Raw genomic sequence first — 17,477 nt, forward strand, 5'->3', positions numbered from 1 at the left:
CCCAGTTCAATCTGAGTTCAGTCTGGCCTCAGATATTTACTAGCTGTGTGACCCTGGGCAAGTTACTTGACTCTCTTTGCCTCAGTTTCTTCATCTGTAAAATAAGCTGGAAAAGGAAATGGCAAACCACTCTAGTACCTTTGCCAAGAAAACCCCACATGGGATCACAAAGAGTTAGACATGACTGAAACAACCGAACAACTACAAAATTTGTAGTATGTATGTAAAAATCATATATTATATAGCTGTGCCCTGAATTCTGTTATATAATACAGACTATGTGTGTGTGTGTGTGTGTGTGTGTGTGTGTATGTAGTTGGAAAGAACCTTGGTCTAATCCTCTCACTCTATAGATAAGGGAACTGAGTTTCAGAGAAGAGAAAGGACTTGCCACAGCTAGTAAGCAGTAGATCTAAGATTTGAACCCAGGTCTTAGGAAAGAGTAGGAAAAGTGATATTTGAAGTTTAATACAGTATGGTTGCCTTAAAAATCCAACTTGGCAGTCAATAACCATTCACTACTGGCAGCTGTCCTTTTCAAAGTAAGGCATATAGTATATTTGCATCCCATCATGCTTGACAGTTGAGTGATGTCAAGGTTGCTGGTGGCAGATTAGATGTCCTTAGGAAATGGTCGATGTTCTTTGTAGAGAATAGTAGCCCTGTGGTTGCAAAGAGGAGGGTGAAGATGAACCCAAGTTGATAGATCTGCTGCACATAATGGTGTGAAGTTCAGTTGTGAGTGTACCAGGGACAGTACTGATTAGGGAGCATTCTAGCAAATGCTCTCCCCTCCCATGCTCCCAGGCAGAGAAAGTGCTTTACATAAGTGAACAGTCTCCCAAAATCTACTGTGGAGAGGAAGGGGGCATGGCGGGGAATAGGCAGTGTATGGTATTTCTCCCATACACTGATACTTTCCTAACACTTTTACAGAACTCCATTAAGAAGTCTTCCTTGATTCCTACTGTCCTGCTACCCAGTTGAAAGTTGGCTCTCCCTCGCCACATCGGTCATAGCACTTGGGCCAGGTCTCTCCATTGCATGCATCCCATTCTTCCTTGTGTCATGCTTATTTTAACACATGACACATTTTATTTTTTTCGATTCAGTAAGCACTTACTACATGCAAGACATTAAAGAATACAAACAGAAATAAAATAGCCGCTGCACACTTGTATGGCTCCCTCCTACGTGAACCTGGAAATAGAGTAGTCTCAGTCAGAACTGACTACTACTTGTTTATAAACAGAATACAGAAATATTTACTCATAAACACTTAAATTAAACAATTAAAAATTAATTAACTGTATTACTAAATGTATGAGTGACAGCATGTAGAGCAATAATACAAAATAATTGGAAGTCTAGAACCTAAATTATACATTTGCCCGCTTAATTGAAAGTTATCAGGGTATGATCTCCAATGGGATTCTACAGGCTTATGTTAAACTCCATGTAAGCTTTGCATATATATCCAAATAATAAAAAATAGCTCACATTTACATAGGTTTAAAACAACAACTCATACTGATGATTTCAAAAGCACTTTCCCCCAACAGCCCAATGAAATACATGGTATAAAAATTATCCCTGTGTTACAGATGAGGAAAGTGAAACTCAGAGATGGAAAAAAATTGCCCAAGGTCACAGTGTCATTCAAATCCTAGTTCTGACACTCTCTCTTTGTAGCCTTGGGCATCTTATTTTATTTTTCTGAGTTTCCCTTTAAGCATGACTACAGGCCATCTTCAGTATAAAGAGTTCAAAAGTCTGCCTTGTACAGCCTAGTCCAGATATGTTCCCTCTTGGACATAGTAACTTACAACTGTCCTGTCATGCTCAGAACCCAGAGGGAAATTCAAACTCTTTTAATAAGTCAAGTCAACGAGCATTTATTAATTTCTAACTAAGCATCAGGCACAGTGCCAAGTGCTGGTGATACAAAAAAGAAAAGCAAGCATTTGTATGCTTTCTTTTATATCTGTCTCATCTTGGCCTTTGAAATACTGCTCCTTCAAAGCCCAGTTCAGATGTCAATTCTGCAGGGCACTTGCTGAGATGCTCTAGCACATCAAGTCTTCCTAGGTATCCTTTTTTACAGCCTTGCAGTGATGTGTTGCACTCTCTCCACTATTTCCTTGCATAACCTTGATGGGTCACTAAGTCCAGGACCCTTAAGGATAATCCTTCTGTAGTTTCTAATGGCAAAGACCTAATATTGAACTGCCAACATTAGCCCTTTCCTTTCCACCAAAAAAAAATCACCAAAAAAATCACCACAACTTAGCATTTGTTCAACATTGCTTTGCTGATATATTATTGGTTGATCTCATGCTGACATCACCCATGAAAGGTCTTCTGAATCTACTTTTGAATTTTAGCTGTTTCATAGGCTCCATCTGAAAGCAAACGACACATTCAGTTCCATTTGATATATCCCCAGTGCCAACCGTGGTTCCTGGCACATAGAAGATACTTCATAACTGGCTGAATTATCAAAGAAAGAAAGCCTATTTATACAAAAGGCCTTTACAATGGGAAGAAAGAAAGTCAGGGTGGAGAAGGGCCTCAAGAAGCCCTGGCTTCAAGTCTTGCCTCCACATTTTGGCTGCATGATCTCAGGCAAATCACTTAAACTCTAAGTGCCTCTAGGAGAGTAACTTGCTAAGCAGGTACTGTTCTACATTGATGTAGGGAATTTCCTAACTGAGGAGAGCTCTAAACTAATAAAATCACAAATCCAGGCTTCCCTCCCCCCTAAAAAAAAGGTAAGGGAAAATAGATTTGCTAAGACCCTTTACAATCATTTGTGCCAGAAAATTGAGTTGTGCCATGGCCCCTTATAGTCATTAAGAGTAAAGAATTGAATCAATCAATAAACATTTATTAAGCAACTACCATGTTATAGGCACCGTGCTAGGTTCTGGAGATAGAAGAACAGTAACAATAGTTCCTGCCTTCAAAGGAGCTTATATCTAGCAATACAAGCAATGTGAACAAATGTAAATAGATACAAAATGTATGCCAAGTCAATACAAGGTAATTTCTGGAATGGGAGAAGGCACTGGCTACTGGGGTAATCAGATTAAGCTTCCTAGAAGAAGTTGAGTGCTTCAACTAAGCTTTGAAAGAGATGAGGGCATGGAGATGGAAGGTGAAACCTTATTTGTGAAGGACAGTAAGTAGACCAGGTTAGCTGAAACAGAGAGTGTGAAGAGGAGCGTTTAATCAGTATGCTAACAGAAGTTAGTATAGTATAGAAGCCAGATGGGGAAGGTGCTCTGAATGCCAAACAGAGGAGTTTGTACTTGGTCCTAGAGACAACTGGGAGGCACTGCAGCTTCTTGATCAGGGGAAGTGGCACGGTCAGATCTGTGATTTAGGAGGATCATTTTGGCATGTACGAGGAAGATAGATTGGAGAGGTAAGAGACTTGAGACAGGGAGGCCAATTAGGAGGCTATTGCAATAGTCCAAATGTAATGGTGAGGGTACTGTTCTGCATTGATGTAGGGAATTTCCTAACTGAGGAGAGCTCTAAACTAATAAAATCACAAATCCAGGCTTCCATTTTAGTGGTGAACATCTGAGTGGTACTGAGGAGATAGATGATGCAGTGATCGAACTGGCAAGACTTGACAACAGATTAGACGTGGGGGCAACTGGGCCAGGAAGTGAGAGTAAAGAGTCAAGGATGGCTCTGAGTTTGTGAACCTGGATGACCATGAGGACATGGTGCCCTTTTGAGAAATAGGGAAGTTGGGGAAAAGGGCAGATCTTTGGGCAAAGAAAAATTCTGTTTCAGACATGTTGAGTTTGAGATCACTTTCAAATGGTTGAAAATGTCAGGTAAGCATTGGTCATACGAGAGAGAGAGAGAGAGAGAGAGAGAGAGAGAGAGGAGAGAGAGAGAGAGAGAGAGAGAGAGAGAGAATAGGGATATATACATATGGTCATCATCTCCATAGAGATAACTAAACCTATGAATCCCTTAAGAACGGAGATTGCAAGGATCTCTTTGCTGGCATTGAGGCAGGATTCTCTTGCTTTACCCATGCTTGGATCTGGGTTACAGTTCTGGGTGGCAATCCTGGGGCAAAGAGGAGTACTGGCATGGTAGAGCTTGTAGTGGCGGTACAGAGAGAATCCTTCTCACAGTTCCACAGCAGAAAAGAGTGCTTGTGGTCACTCAGAGACCAGAGCACAGGCCAGGAAAGGAGTAAACATGTTGCCCTTGATCATGCCATCTTGGAAGAACTGAAAATTTACAGGTCCCTAGAAGTATCTCTGAAAACAGCTCCACAAAACCCCTGAAGCTTGGGACAGTACATTCTCCACATTGGAAGTAGACTCCTACCTTAACAAAGAGTTTAAAACTGAAGTAATTTGCTGGGATCATGAGCAAACTGTGCAAAAATAAGTCAGACCGTTTGTTTGGTGACAAAGAAGATCAAAACATACAACCAGAAGAAGACAACAAAGTCAAAGCTCTCACATTCAAACCCTTCAAGAAAAATATGAATTGGTCCCAGGCCATAGAAGACCTCAAAAAGGATTTTGAGAAGCAAATAAGAGAAGTAAAGGAAAAACTGGGAAGAGAAATGAGAGTAATGCAAGAAAATCATGAAAAACAAGTCAACAGCTTGCCAAAGGAGACCCAAAAAAATACTGAAGAAAATAACACCTTAAAAATAGCCTAATCCAAATGGCAAAAGAGGTCAAAAGAGCCAATGAGGAGAAGAATGCCTTAAAAAGCAGAATTGGCCAGATGGAAAAGGAAGTCCAAAAGCTCATTAAAGACAATACTTCCTTAAAAATTAGAATGGAGCAAATGGACTAGTGACTTTATGAGAAATCAAGACATTGTAAAAAAAAAAAAAAAAACTAAAAGAATGAAAAAATAGAAGAGAATGTGAAATATCTCATTGGAAAAACAACTGACCTAAAAGTGAAGGAAAGGCTAAATTTCAGTTAGAGGTTAATGAAATTTTTTTTTTAATTTCCCATCCAAGTTCATGGACTCCATAAAATCTATCCACAAACTAGGTCTGTGGATCTCAAGTTAAGAACTCCTTGACTAAATGTCCTGCCAGGTCACTTCCAATTCTGACATCTTATCATATTCTATGAAAAGAATGTGGCAAAAACCTATTTTCTAGAATGTTGATTTTGCTCACTGAGAGTAAGTAGAATTCATTAAAGGACAGTTGCTTCCAAACTCTTAGTCAACTCAGATGAGAAGCAGTTTTGATATTACTTAGCTGTGTGATCAAGTCACTTAAACTCTTCTAGTCTCAGTTTTCTCATTTGAACAACAGGTATAATGATATATACAATTCCTGCCTCACAGAGTTGTAGTGGGAAAAGCACATAGTAAATCTTAAAGCACTATAGAAATGTGACTAGTTACTTCCTTCACCAAAATAATTGTCTTATGATTCACTGTGGTTGTAGAGATGACCCTATATCCCAGAGGTTATGCCAGTACAGAGCAAGCAGGTAGGTAGAAAGTCTCCCCATACACACTTGCTGATGAACTGTCTGTTGTCTGGGAACCAGCTTAAGTTCAGAGAGGCTCTTCATGATATTGACCACATGATGATAAAATTCGGGGCACAGAAGCTCTTGAAAACTAGCTTCCAAGGCATAAAGGGGTTGCAACCTATGTTGATAGAAGGAGCGATACCCACACTAATGAAATGATGACTCCTTGAAGTACTAAAGTGTTATTATGGAGGACAGAAAACATCCCATCTGTTGTAGTCACAGAGAAACCAAGGTATGGTCCATATTTAGAACACAGCACATTCCTCTTAGAGGAAGTGTATTGTGTATGTGCATGTGTGTGTGTGTTCAGTTCACATGCCATTCTAATCAAAGCATGGCAACAGCAACACTGGTGATGTTACAAATGTGCAACTCCCCTAGGACCAAGAAGGGAACTGTGGGAAAAGAGCCCATTGCCTGACTATGAAGAGGGTGCCAACAGAGCCAAGTTTCCAATTCTTAGAAATTTTACATCTCTGTCTAATGTGCAGCCTAAGATAATTAAAGCAGATGTGAGCTGGCATTGCTCTGGAATGCCTGAGACACATTTGTTATGGGAATAAATCAGAAAAAATATCGATCCTAACAGAAGTTGGGGATGGCAGCCACGAGTTTCATCTTATGAGGAAAAATCATTATAGAATTTAAATCTGGGGGGAAAAAAAAGACCTTACAAATCTTCTAATCCCACCCCCTAATTTTACAAGTGAGGGAACTGAGGGCCAGTGAGGACAAATTGCTTGCCCAAGTAACTTGCAAAGATAGAATTTGAACCAAGACCTCTGATTTGAAAACCAGTGCTTTTCCTACTGTGTACTGTAGTCATTTAGAAGTTCCCATCTCTTTCTGTGTCCTCTCCCATTGTCCATTCATCCTTATATTTGTATTTCAGTGGGTCTGTGATCACATCTGTGAGAGTTCTTCTGGTGGTACAAATCACAACCCACTCACACCTTCCCATCCTGTGTTACTATTGTCCATGCTCTGCCATAAATCCTCCCTGAATAGTGTTGAGTTCTTGTATGTATAGAAATCTTTTCTGGTTCTAACAAGTTGATGGTCTGAATGGACTCAGATATTTGATTCACAAGTGATTCCCACATTGTTAGCCAGTCATTTCTATTCTATTGAGATATATTCACTTTTGTTTTATATGAAAGGGATGATTACCATGCCCAGTGCCTTCCAACTCTCTTCTTAAAGTATTTATAATATATAGCTATGAGGGTTCTATATTGTCTATTTTCACTTCCCTTCAATATAATCACCTTTACACTGAACTCAGTAAATATCAAGTTTTGGAAGCTCCTATGTAATTATTCCTAAAATCTCTCTAACATTTCATCTTCTGCAATATATAAATATTGGCACATGAGCTACAAATGTCTTCATGGTTTCTTTTTGTTAATGCTCATTATGCATTCTGCAAGGCAAGGTGATCAATTATAACAAAATTATTTCTTCTTGCTTTTGGACTCATAATGAAACAACCTCCACAAACTCCTTTATTCAGCTAAGAACCTGTGGGCCTTGTATCTACCTAGCCTCATCTTATTTAGACTTCTAGTTTCCTGTATAATGAGAATGTCAGTATCAATGTGTTTCATTTCCTCTAGTAGTATATCAATTTTGTCGTCATTCTTACATTCAGAGTACGCATAGTTAATTTGTAGATTTCATATATAAAGAATGAATCACCTTAATGGTCAGCCTATTCATGATGTAATTGTCCATACTTATAAGGCTAGGCTTTCATCATTGCAATCAATCAACATGCATTTATTTAAGTCACCTACAAAATTCCAGGAGGCAGCTAGAAAGACCCATCTTTCTGAGTTCAAATCTGGCCTCAGACACTTAGTAGCTGTGTGACCCTGGGTAAGTCACTTAACCCTGTTTGCCTCAGTTTCCTCATCTATTAAAGGAGCTAGAGAAGAAAATGACAGACCACTCTAATATCTTTGCCAAGAAAGCCCCAAAATTGCATCATGAAGAGTCAAACACAACTGAAAAAAAGGTCCAGGCATTGAACCAGGCACGTGGGGTGCAGGTAATAACCTCTGCCTTCAAAGAGCTTATCAGGAGAAACAACATGTTTCTATGTAAATACATACAATATATATGCAGATGAAATATCAACTTCATTGACCTTCCCACAGAGACTATGGTTACTGTTATTCTACCTTTAAGAGGGCAGAGAATCTTGGGTATCTCACTGTTAACTGTAATGGCAGAAGGGGTCTCTACTATTAGACCACTAAGTCTGAACTGCTAGTTTCCTGAAGAAGACTGATAGTTAACTGTCATTTGTGAGAAAATTACATTAGCTATCATGTGAAAAACTGAGACTAAGAATGTTAACTGTCATCTTCAAGAAATCTGGATGAGGGAATTAACTACCACCTATGAGAAGCCAGTTTGTGAAGGGCTTTAAAAGCCAAACAGAAGAGTTATCTGTGATCATAAAAGTAATAGCGTGGCATTGGAATTCATCAAATAGGGGAATGACTTTATGAAAATCACTTTGCACCTGCAGGGAGAGACTTGATGCAGAGACACCAATTAGATTGTTGTAATAGTCTGTGAAGGGTGATGAGAGACTGAACTGGGGGATAGAGAAAATGTGAGTGGAGAATGTGAGGAGAGAAAAGGGAATGGATGTGAAGGATGTTGTTAAAGTAGAAACAATTATAATACAAACATTTTTTAAAATTTTGAACAGAAAGCTAATTTTTGTAACGTTCTTGAATTATACATGCTTAATTTTAACCTCAGAACTGACCTATGCAATGCCTTGGCAGAGATACCATTTATGACAAATTTGCCAATATTGCACCTTGTTTACTGAGCTGTAGTACAGGCAATACTTGCTGAAAATATGCTACAAATAACAATTAAACTGAATTTTCTGCAAAATTTCTAGAGGCAAATCCTTTCAAATACTAAAAGGATAAGTTTACTGGTGACAATTTAGGTTTTCTCAGGTGAGAATCACATAATACATCAGAGAAGAAGGTCACATGATACAGCTGTGTAGGTAATAAAGGGCCAAAGCATTAATATGTATATATGTATATATGTATGCATACATATGTAATATACATTTATTTATATTTATTATTATATATAATTATTACCTAGTGACTTCCTACCTTTCTTTTAAAACCCAATTCAATATATTATTATATATTATTATTTATAATATAATATGAACATATTATATTTTTATCAGACCTGTCATTTTGTGTGGGAAGTGGGAATATTCCCAATGTGGAAATTTCCTCCACCAATGTAACTTATTTGTAAATCATAGTCTTTGTTGTCTTGGGGCACTGGAAGATTAAGTGACTTGCCCTTGGTCACAAGCTAATGAGTGTTCAAAGGTAAGACTTGAAACCAGGTTTTTCTGACTCTTTAAGGATGATATCTTATCTGCTGTGCTATGTTGCTTCATGATATTTGATTACATCTGTCATTACAAACTAGGGTGGTCATGATGTGTGGGCAACTGCCTTCCATATGATTTAACCAGTAAGTAGTACTGGAAAACCTACCTGCCCTGAGAGACTTTCCCTACTAGCCTGCCTAAATATGTCTTTCTCCATTTTACTTTATTTTTTCCCAGTTTCCAGAAACCCTTAACTTTTCAACCATATGCAATATTGGTAGATCTCATTGTGCCAAACATGCTGGCAGAGTTTTCTCATGTACCCATGGCCTTCAAAGCAACAAAGGTATAGGCTAGCCCTGTAATTCAGCAGATAAAAGGTTATTTTCTGTCCATGTAGCCCAACTTTTTATCAGGGTTCCCTGAAAGACATTTAGAAATCACATTCTAAAATCTATGTACAGATGGCTAGTCCATTACAGCCCTATGAACTCTAGGATTTTCAGAGAGGATTAGGATATCTCCCTCAAAATCATACCCTGTGTTGCTCATTCTAGGTACCAGCAGAGTTTCTATGGGGTCAATCTTTCCAGCCTCCGTGGTGCAGCCTTGGATGAATACTTCAGACAGCCAATTGTAGTAAGTGTATTCTCTCTTTCTGGGGCTTGGCATTCTTACCAGAACAACTTTTGTGGTTGGAGATGGAAAGGAAAATCATGTTTCCTTTTGTTCCAGCCCTTTTTTCTAATTATTCAAGACAACTGACCTATCTTGATAATACTGTACACGTGTTCTTCCTTAGACAACTCCTATAAATAGAGAGACAGATTCAAGGACACTAATAGTTCAGAGGCTATTTCAGACCTTTACATCATACAATTTGGTCCTAACATTCAGTGTCACTACACTACATATGGGCCTACCGTGTATCTCCACAAAAGATGGTATTGGTTGAAACCAGACATCTTTTCTTTCCTCTTGAGGAGTCCAAGCTTATAGTTGTAGTTCTCAGAGAGCAGCTTTGCTCACTGTTCCCTATGTGGGAAATGGTCTTTCTTCCTTTCTTGCCTAGTAAATTCCTGCCTTCCTTTTAAAACCCAATTCAAATGTTACCTTCTCCAGGAAAACGTTTCTGATTTCCCATTCACTCTCAGAAATGATCTTTGCCCGCTGAGACCTCATGTAACAGTCTGTTTTGCAGCTTTCTAACACATTTTGGTGTTTTGTTGTTTAATTTGGCTATTTGTATATGTGTCATAGGTCATAGGATTTATAGCTGAAAGACACAGTAGAGATGATCTTGCCCAACTCCATAATTTTAAAAAATACTTTGTATCTTTTATTTTTTCAGTATAGTTGTTTCAGGAAACAATTCCTGCTTCCTCAGTTCTGTCCTCTTAAAATTGAACTCTCCCTTGTAACAAAGAAAAAGCCATCATGGCAAACACAATGCCCATGTATACCACATTCTGCCTTACTAGTTTCCTTCCTCTCTTCCAAGAAGAGGATAGAATGCTTTATTATTGGTTCTCTGAGACTATTATTCTAACACCCTAATTGAATGGATGGGGAAACTGAGTCTCAAAAACAAGTGACTTACTCAAGGTCACACGGGTAGTAAGTAGTACTGCTGGGGTTGGAACAATGGCCTATGCCTCCAAATCATTGTACCATTGCACATACTGGATTGTAAACTCCAAGACAGCAAGAACTAAACATGTCTTCTCTAAATTTGTGCTTTCCTTACTAACTACCACAATACTCAACACATAATATGTACTTAATCATTGTTTTGATTTGAAATGAGGTCAATTATTAAGTTAGGGAAGAAGTAGGACTGACATTCATTCATTCATTGAGCAAATATTAATAAGAGCCTACTGTGTTCCTGGCAGGAATAGGAAGGATGGGATGAGTTGAAGGATATAGAAAGTAGAGACAAAAAGACAGGTAAGGGGGGGTATTGCACTAAGCTAGTCAGGGGAGTAGCTTTAATAACATTGTAAAGGCTGAGGCCCTATTGCAATAAATTGAGAGGAGAAAGGGTAGTAAGAAAGTTGAGGCATTCAGACTAAGCAAGGTTTTCAAAAGATTTATGAGTGAAGGTGAAGAGAGAGATGTGACAAGAGCATAATGGGAAAGAAAGATTTTTACAAAGGTGGAAACCTGAGAGTATTCATTAACAGATAGGAGGAATATTGCTTGAAAAGTTCAAAGAGGTGGAAGGTTTTTAACAGTAGAGCAGAGGTCCATAATGGGTAAGGGGTGAACCACAAGTCAAGCAGATTAGAATGGTCCTGTGGAGGAAAAAGGGTAAAAGAACATCTGTAGGAGAAACCTCATTGAGAATGGACATCTGTTCACCAAACTTTTGTCCCCCCCCCCAACATGTAGCATAGAAACCTAGAGTCAAGAGCCCCAGGCCTGTGGCTTCAATCAAGTTGCTAAAGGACATTTGAGAAGTATACATCCTTCAAAACACCACCATTCCAAATTCCATCAGAAACTCTGCAACAGATTCACTTTGTGAATCCTTTATTGGTCAAGTTCTGCCAAGCCAATCTACCTCCTATAGTATTCATTCCTCAATTCCAGTAATTTTTCACTTTATCTTTGTAGCCCAAGAGTCTAGCACAGTTACTTAATAATGATAGTCACTTAACAAATAATTGTTGAATTGGAGAGGATCTCATAGTCATGTACTCTTACCAGTGCCTAATACCAATAATTTCTTTCAGCAATCTAAGACCATATGATATCACCAACATCAGAGAAATTCCTGGTGTTTCTAAGTATAAGCCCTAACTAGCTAGTTCCATCAGCCACAGCCGCTAAGTCTCAACTTTGCCTCATAGATGGCTGCTCTTCCTCTGCCATATATACTTACTCCCTTGCTCTCTGTTAGCCTCTCCACTGTTTGAAATCGCCTAGTAGGAGTAGCTTGTTTTCTTCCTAACAGACAGAGCTCCAGAACATTTCCTCACAGGCATCAGAAGGGGATTCCTGCTACTGACAACTCGGTTTTTGTGCTTTTCCATCTCTCCTTTAATTTCTTCTCTTTTATGAAGCGTTCAGTCAACAAGAATTAATACCTACTGTGTGTGGTAGGTAGGCACTGTACTAGGCTCTGGGAATACGAATATGATGAATGAAACAATCCTGACTCCCTTATGGTGTTCTTTCCCTTGTCCCACCACACCCCTATCTCACCCCATGAGCTCATGCTGCTCAGGTCCTCCAGATGTGATGGTATACCCAGAACTCTGCCCTCCCTGGACAGAATCTCCTGCTCTGGCACTTACCCAAACTACCCACAATTAAAACTTAACCTGTTCTATGCCTTATTTCTTCAGAGAAGACATTTCTCTTTTCCAGGGAACTGATATATAACTCATGTTAAAGTACTAATAGCTAATGATGGGTGCTAATGGATTTAAATATTATCTCTCATGCAACATTTGTTTAAAGCCCTTTATAAATATAAAATTCTTATTGTTCATTTAACCATGGCCTTCTAGAGGCATGCCTTAGCAATTTTTCAACAAGCAATTTTTAAGCGCAGGATACTAGGGCAAAGTTAGGTGGCTATTGGGGTGAAGGAGGGGGCTTTTCAGTGCTTCCAAAACCCTAGTACACAGACAGCCACCTATTTCATGTCTTTCACCTACATGGGGTTTACCAGACTCATTGGTCACCCAGTAGAAACTGATTAGATTGGAAACTAAACCACAGTCCAAACAGAATAAGTGACAAAATGCCAGTTCTGTGATCCAAGTCAATTCACCAAGCATTTCTTCAATATGCCCTTTGTTTGTACAAGGCTCTAGGGGTAGAGAAATGAAATGGAAACATCTCAGGCCTCTAGGAACTTACATTATATTGAAGCAGAAATGAGAGCCACAAACTTCAATTACCAGTTCAAGTCACTAGACTTTGTAGCCTTTTGTGGAAAAAATAAAGGAAAATAAGTTTTGGATCTTTGTTTTAGACTTAGAATGCCTTTAGAAGACTTACAAATGTCTCTCATAGTTTGCTCAACATAAAACAAAACCCATTGAGCTTCACAAGAATTTCCCTGGTCAATTTCTTGACTTTGTCTCATTAAACTGCTCACACTCAACACTTTACAATTCCTATCTGTTTTCCTCAGCTTCAGGGATATGCCCATGCCAGTTAGGAAGAATGACAAAACAGAAAATTCGGTTGAGTAATTTATGACTGCTTTTGTCTGCCACCACATACACACAGCTCACACCAGTAGGACTGCTGTTGGGAGAAAAAAAAAATTATTTAGAAGAACAGGATAACTGAGATAATGAATGTATCCCCCTTCTCCCGTAGAACATAAAAAGATGGGTCTGGGAGAATGCTTAGGTTTGCTGTTGGCCTAGTATGAAGAAAATGTTATAGGAATTTAGACTTATTATTGTTAATATTATTGCAATTATTAGTCATTGCTCACATCCTTATAACACTTTGGGGTTTACAAATTATTTGTTTCTTTTTTTTCTTTTTTTTTTTCTTTTTTGGCTAGGCAATGAGGTTAAGTGACTTGCCCAGGGTCACACAGCTAGTAAGTGTTATGTGTCTGAGGCTGCATTTGAACTCAGGTCTTCCTGAATCCAGGGCTAGTACTCTATCCACTGTGCCATCTAGCTGCCCCACAAATTATTTTTTTCACAACCATCCCATAAAGTATAGATAGTGCAAGTATTATCCTCATTTTACACCTAAGGAAACTGAGACTTAATTTATTACTTTTCCATAACTGATAAGTCTCTTAAATTCTACTTCCAAATATGATGTATTACAACTAATTTCTTCTCTTTCCTAACATGATTACCTCTCTTGTATAAGCTCTTTTCACCTTATTGCTCCAGTTCAATTTCTGAACTGAGTTCGTATTCCTCCCCTTCTCATACTCTTCCATCTAAACTGGCCTATTTGCTGTTCTCCCTATAAAACATTCCATCTCTTGCCTCTGTGAATATGTACAGGCTGACCCTAATGCCAAAAAGTCTGTCTATCCCTCATCACCTCTTCCTCTTATAATCCCCTGGCCTCCTTTCAAAGTCTCAGTTCAAATGCCGTCTCCTACACAGGCCTTTTCTGATCCACCCTCCTTCCACATCATGAGTGTTCTTTCCCATGAAATTACTTTATATTGCTTTTGCATATATTTTGCATTTATTTAACTTGTGCATATGTTGTTTCTGCCAATTAAAATTTAAGCTCATTGAGGGATGAGGCTGTTTTATTTTTGTCCTTTTATCCCCAGTAACTAGCATGACACCTGGTATGCAATAGGCACTCAATAAATACTTACTGAATTGAGTTGACCAACACCTGAATAAAGTGTATCTGTTTCAAGAAAAAAATTGGGAACTATACAATTCTACAAAAGGCAATCCATCCCATTCCCCTCCTTTTTAATTCTTGGCCTAGTTCATTGTCTGCTTACAGTGTCTCTGTAAGACATACACACACACACACACACACACACACACACACACACAGATGAGCTCTGTGACCTATCTGAACTTAGCTGGCATAGTTCTTGGTAAGCAGACAAAAGACTTGCTGAAACTATACACAAAGCGTTTCCAAAATGGTACAACCTACTAGAACTTGCTTTCCTCTGGCACAGCCTTCGAAAATTCAGGGTTATCTCCATACTACCACAAGTCATTGGAATAGGATTTTATGGAGGTCCAATGCATTATCATGTCTTGTCATCCATATCTGTTCATGAGTCATATCCTCTTCCTGGAATACACGTTCCAAGAAGTCAGGTGCCATATCTTATCTAGACTTTCTATCTTTCCTGGCACCCTGCACAAAGTAAACATTTAATTAAATGTTTATTGAATGAATAAATAAATGAATGTCATTCAGTCTCTCCCATACCAGTTTTTTTTTTAACTTAACAACTTAAAATTGAATTTGGGGCTGGTGCTTCATAATTCCAAGTGATCAGAACTTTTTGGATGAAAACAAGCATAATCTATATTGTCTTCAGGTTATCTTGACAAAATGCAAATATCAATGATTATTTTCCACAGGATACATTTGACATTAGGATTTTGATGGCTCAGACAATTAAATATACTGTCAATTTTATTGAAGCCAAAGAGGAAGACTTGCACAGGTCAGTATAAATCATTATTGTTCCTGTTTTTTCATAATTTTAATCCTACCCTAACTTCAACATTCCTCAAAAAACTCAACAATTAGTTTTACCACATAGCCTAGCTAGGGTCATGTATGGGATCTGGTCATACATATGTAAAGTTGTCTTCCTGTGGAGAAATTTTTAAAGGTTGAGCTCTGGCTTGGTTCTATCTTGCTGGAAGGTGATACATTTCCCATGTGATCCCTTATAATTGTTTTACTTCTTTCTCTCCAGATTGATTAAATATCTTTTTTAGAAGGGAAGCTAAGGGACAGAGAGGTTGTGACTTTCCCAGGAACACACAAGAAGCAAGAGAATAGGAACTCCACAGTGCAGCAAGCTGAAACATGAAATCATAGGCTGTAGAAATGGAAGAAATCCTGGAGATCATCTCCTATTTTTCTGTTTTGGGAGAGATGAGAAGCCCAAAGTGGGAGAAGGCCCTGTTGAATTTCAGTTTACTTTGGAAACCTTTGCTTTCCCCAGAGCACCTCATAAATACCAGGAAGCATCTCACAAAAGTGAGATATCTATGAAAGCAATTAATAAACTATTAAGTGCTATGCAAATATTAGGTAGTGATTGTTATATCAAGTAGAAAGAACAACTCACAGTGAATTATTTAAAGCTAAAGCTTTAACTTAAAAGTTGCTTTTATAGTTTAGATTCCAAGAAGGTGAAATTAGCCCAATGAATACTGATGCTTGGTAAAAGATATACTTTCTTTGGGTAAAAAGAAAGCAGGCAGACAGTACACAGATCTCCAGAATGAGTCTATAGTCCAAGGGTTCGTAACCAAGGATAGATTTCAGTGAGTCAGTGAACTTGGATGCAAAAAAATGTTTCTGTTGTAACTTTGTATATTTTATTTTATGCATTATTCTCAGAAAGCGGCAGTAGGCTTCACCAGATGACCAGCAGGGTCCGAGACACAAAAAAGGTTCAGAACCCCTGCTCTATCAATTCTTGGACCTCTGGTCTATGGCCAGAAACAGGCCTAGGACTTTTGACTCCCAAAGTAAATCTCAACTGCAATCAAGTTGGGCTTTCTACTTGACAAAATAATAATTAATACTTCATATTTTCATGGCACTTGACATCTTACTAGTTACACTCATAGACACCTTATTTTTGTACACAGGACAGCCTTCAGAAATAGTCAAAGTAGGTTGGACCATATCTAGAGTGTTGTATTCAGTTCTGGGCAGCTCTTTTTTGGATGGATATTGAAAAACTGGAGTATGTCCAGAAGAAGATGATCAGGACGGTGAGACTAAATGCTAGATGATAGTGGTTAAAGAACTGAGGCTGTTTAGCCTGGCAAAGGAGGAGAACACTTAGGGCAAACAGGATCAGTATCTTCAAGTACTTGAAGAGCTGTCATTAAGGAGATACATTAAACGTGTCATCCCTGGCTCCAGATGGCAGAATGAGGAATAGTCAGTGACAGATGCAAAGAGGAGAACTGGGGGCAATTAGGTTGTTCAATGGTTAGAACACTGGATCTAGAGTCAGGAATACCTGAGTGCAAACCCAGCCTCAGATACTTTTAATGGCTATGTGACCCTGGACAAGTCACTTCTCTTCTGTCTGCCTCAGTTTCTTTATCTTTAAAATGGGGATAATAATAGCACCTAACTCCCAGAGGTGTTCTAAGGATCAAATAAAGTATTTGTAAAGTGTTTTGCAAACTATATAAGCACTATATAAATGCAGTTATTGTTATTATTATTATTATTATTAAAGGGAAGACTTCCTGTCAATTCAGGCTGTTCAAAAACTAGAAGTGGCTGCCTTGTCTTATTGGGTTTCCCCTTCCCTGGAAGTCTTCAGATGGAGGATAAATGAATGGCTGTCAAGAGAAGGAGATTCCTCTTGAGAACTGGACTAGACTAAATAACTTCATTATCCTCATTTCATACATGGGGAAACTGAGCTCCGAGAAGTTGTGACTTGCTCAAAACCATCTGGTTCTTAAATAGTGGAGTCGGCCCCACAACATCGCGTCTTCTGATCCCAAAGCCTGTGTGCTTTCCACTGTCCAGCCCTGGCTGTCTCACAAATCAAGACCATTCCTGCAAAATGCTTATGGAGATTCCCTAAGCAATTAAATCACCTTTCTGAGCAAGGGACAATTAGTGACGGCACTCTGATGCTGATGTTCACTTCATGGCCTTGGTTAGAGAACTAGTCAGGCTCCCCTCGCCCATCTTGTTGCTTTGGGAACATGCCACCACTCTTGTGTTGGCACTCAAAGGAATGGCTGTCATTCTTCTTGACCGTAGTGAAGGTAGATTTTCTTGATAGTGACTTCACTCTCTGTACTCCCTGACTATAAAGATGAATGGGAAACTGGGGAAATTTCAGG

At 38.7% G+C, this 17,477-nt stretch overlaps 1 protein-coding gene across 1 annotated transcript in view; it reads left to right on the top strand.

The window, feature by feature from the left end:
• LOC110221664 (histone-arginine methyltransferase CARM1-like) overlaps nt 1-17,477 on the top strand; it is a 252,429-nt gene that overhangs the window by 216,601 nt on the left and 18,351 nt on the right. Inside the window, exons 8-9 of the mRNA XM_021006365.2 lie at nt 9,495-9,576; nt 15,000-15,085. Coding sequence (XP_020862024.1) covers nt 9,495-9,576; nt 15,000-15,085 — 168 coding nt within the window. The remainder of the gene's footprint in view (nt 1-9,494; nt 9,577-14,999; nt 15,086-17,477) is intronic.

Source organism: Phascolarctos cinereus, unplaced genomic scaffold (genome assembly GCF_003287225.1).
Source record: "Phascolarctos cinereus isolate Bilbo 61053 unplaced genomic scaffold, phaCin_HiC Scaffold_4;HRSCAF=312, whole genome shotgun sequence".
NCBI lineage: Eukaryota > Metazoa > Chordata > Mammalia > Diprotodontia > Phascolarctidae > Phascolarctos > Phascolarctos cinereus.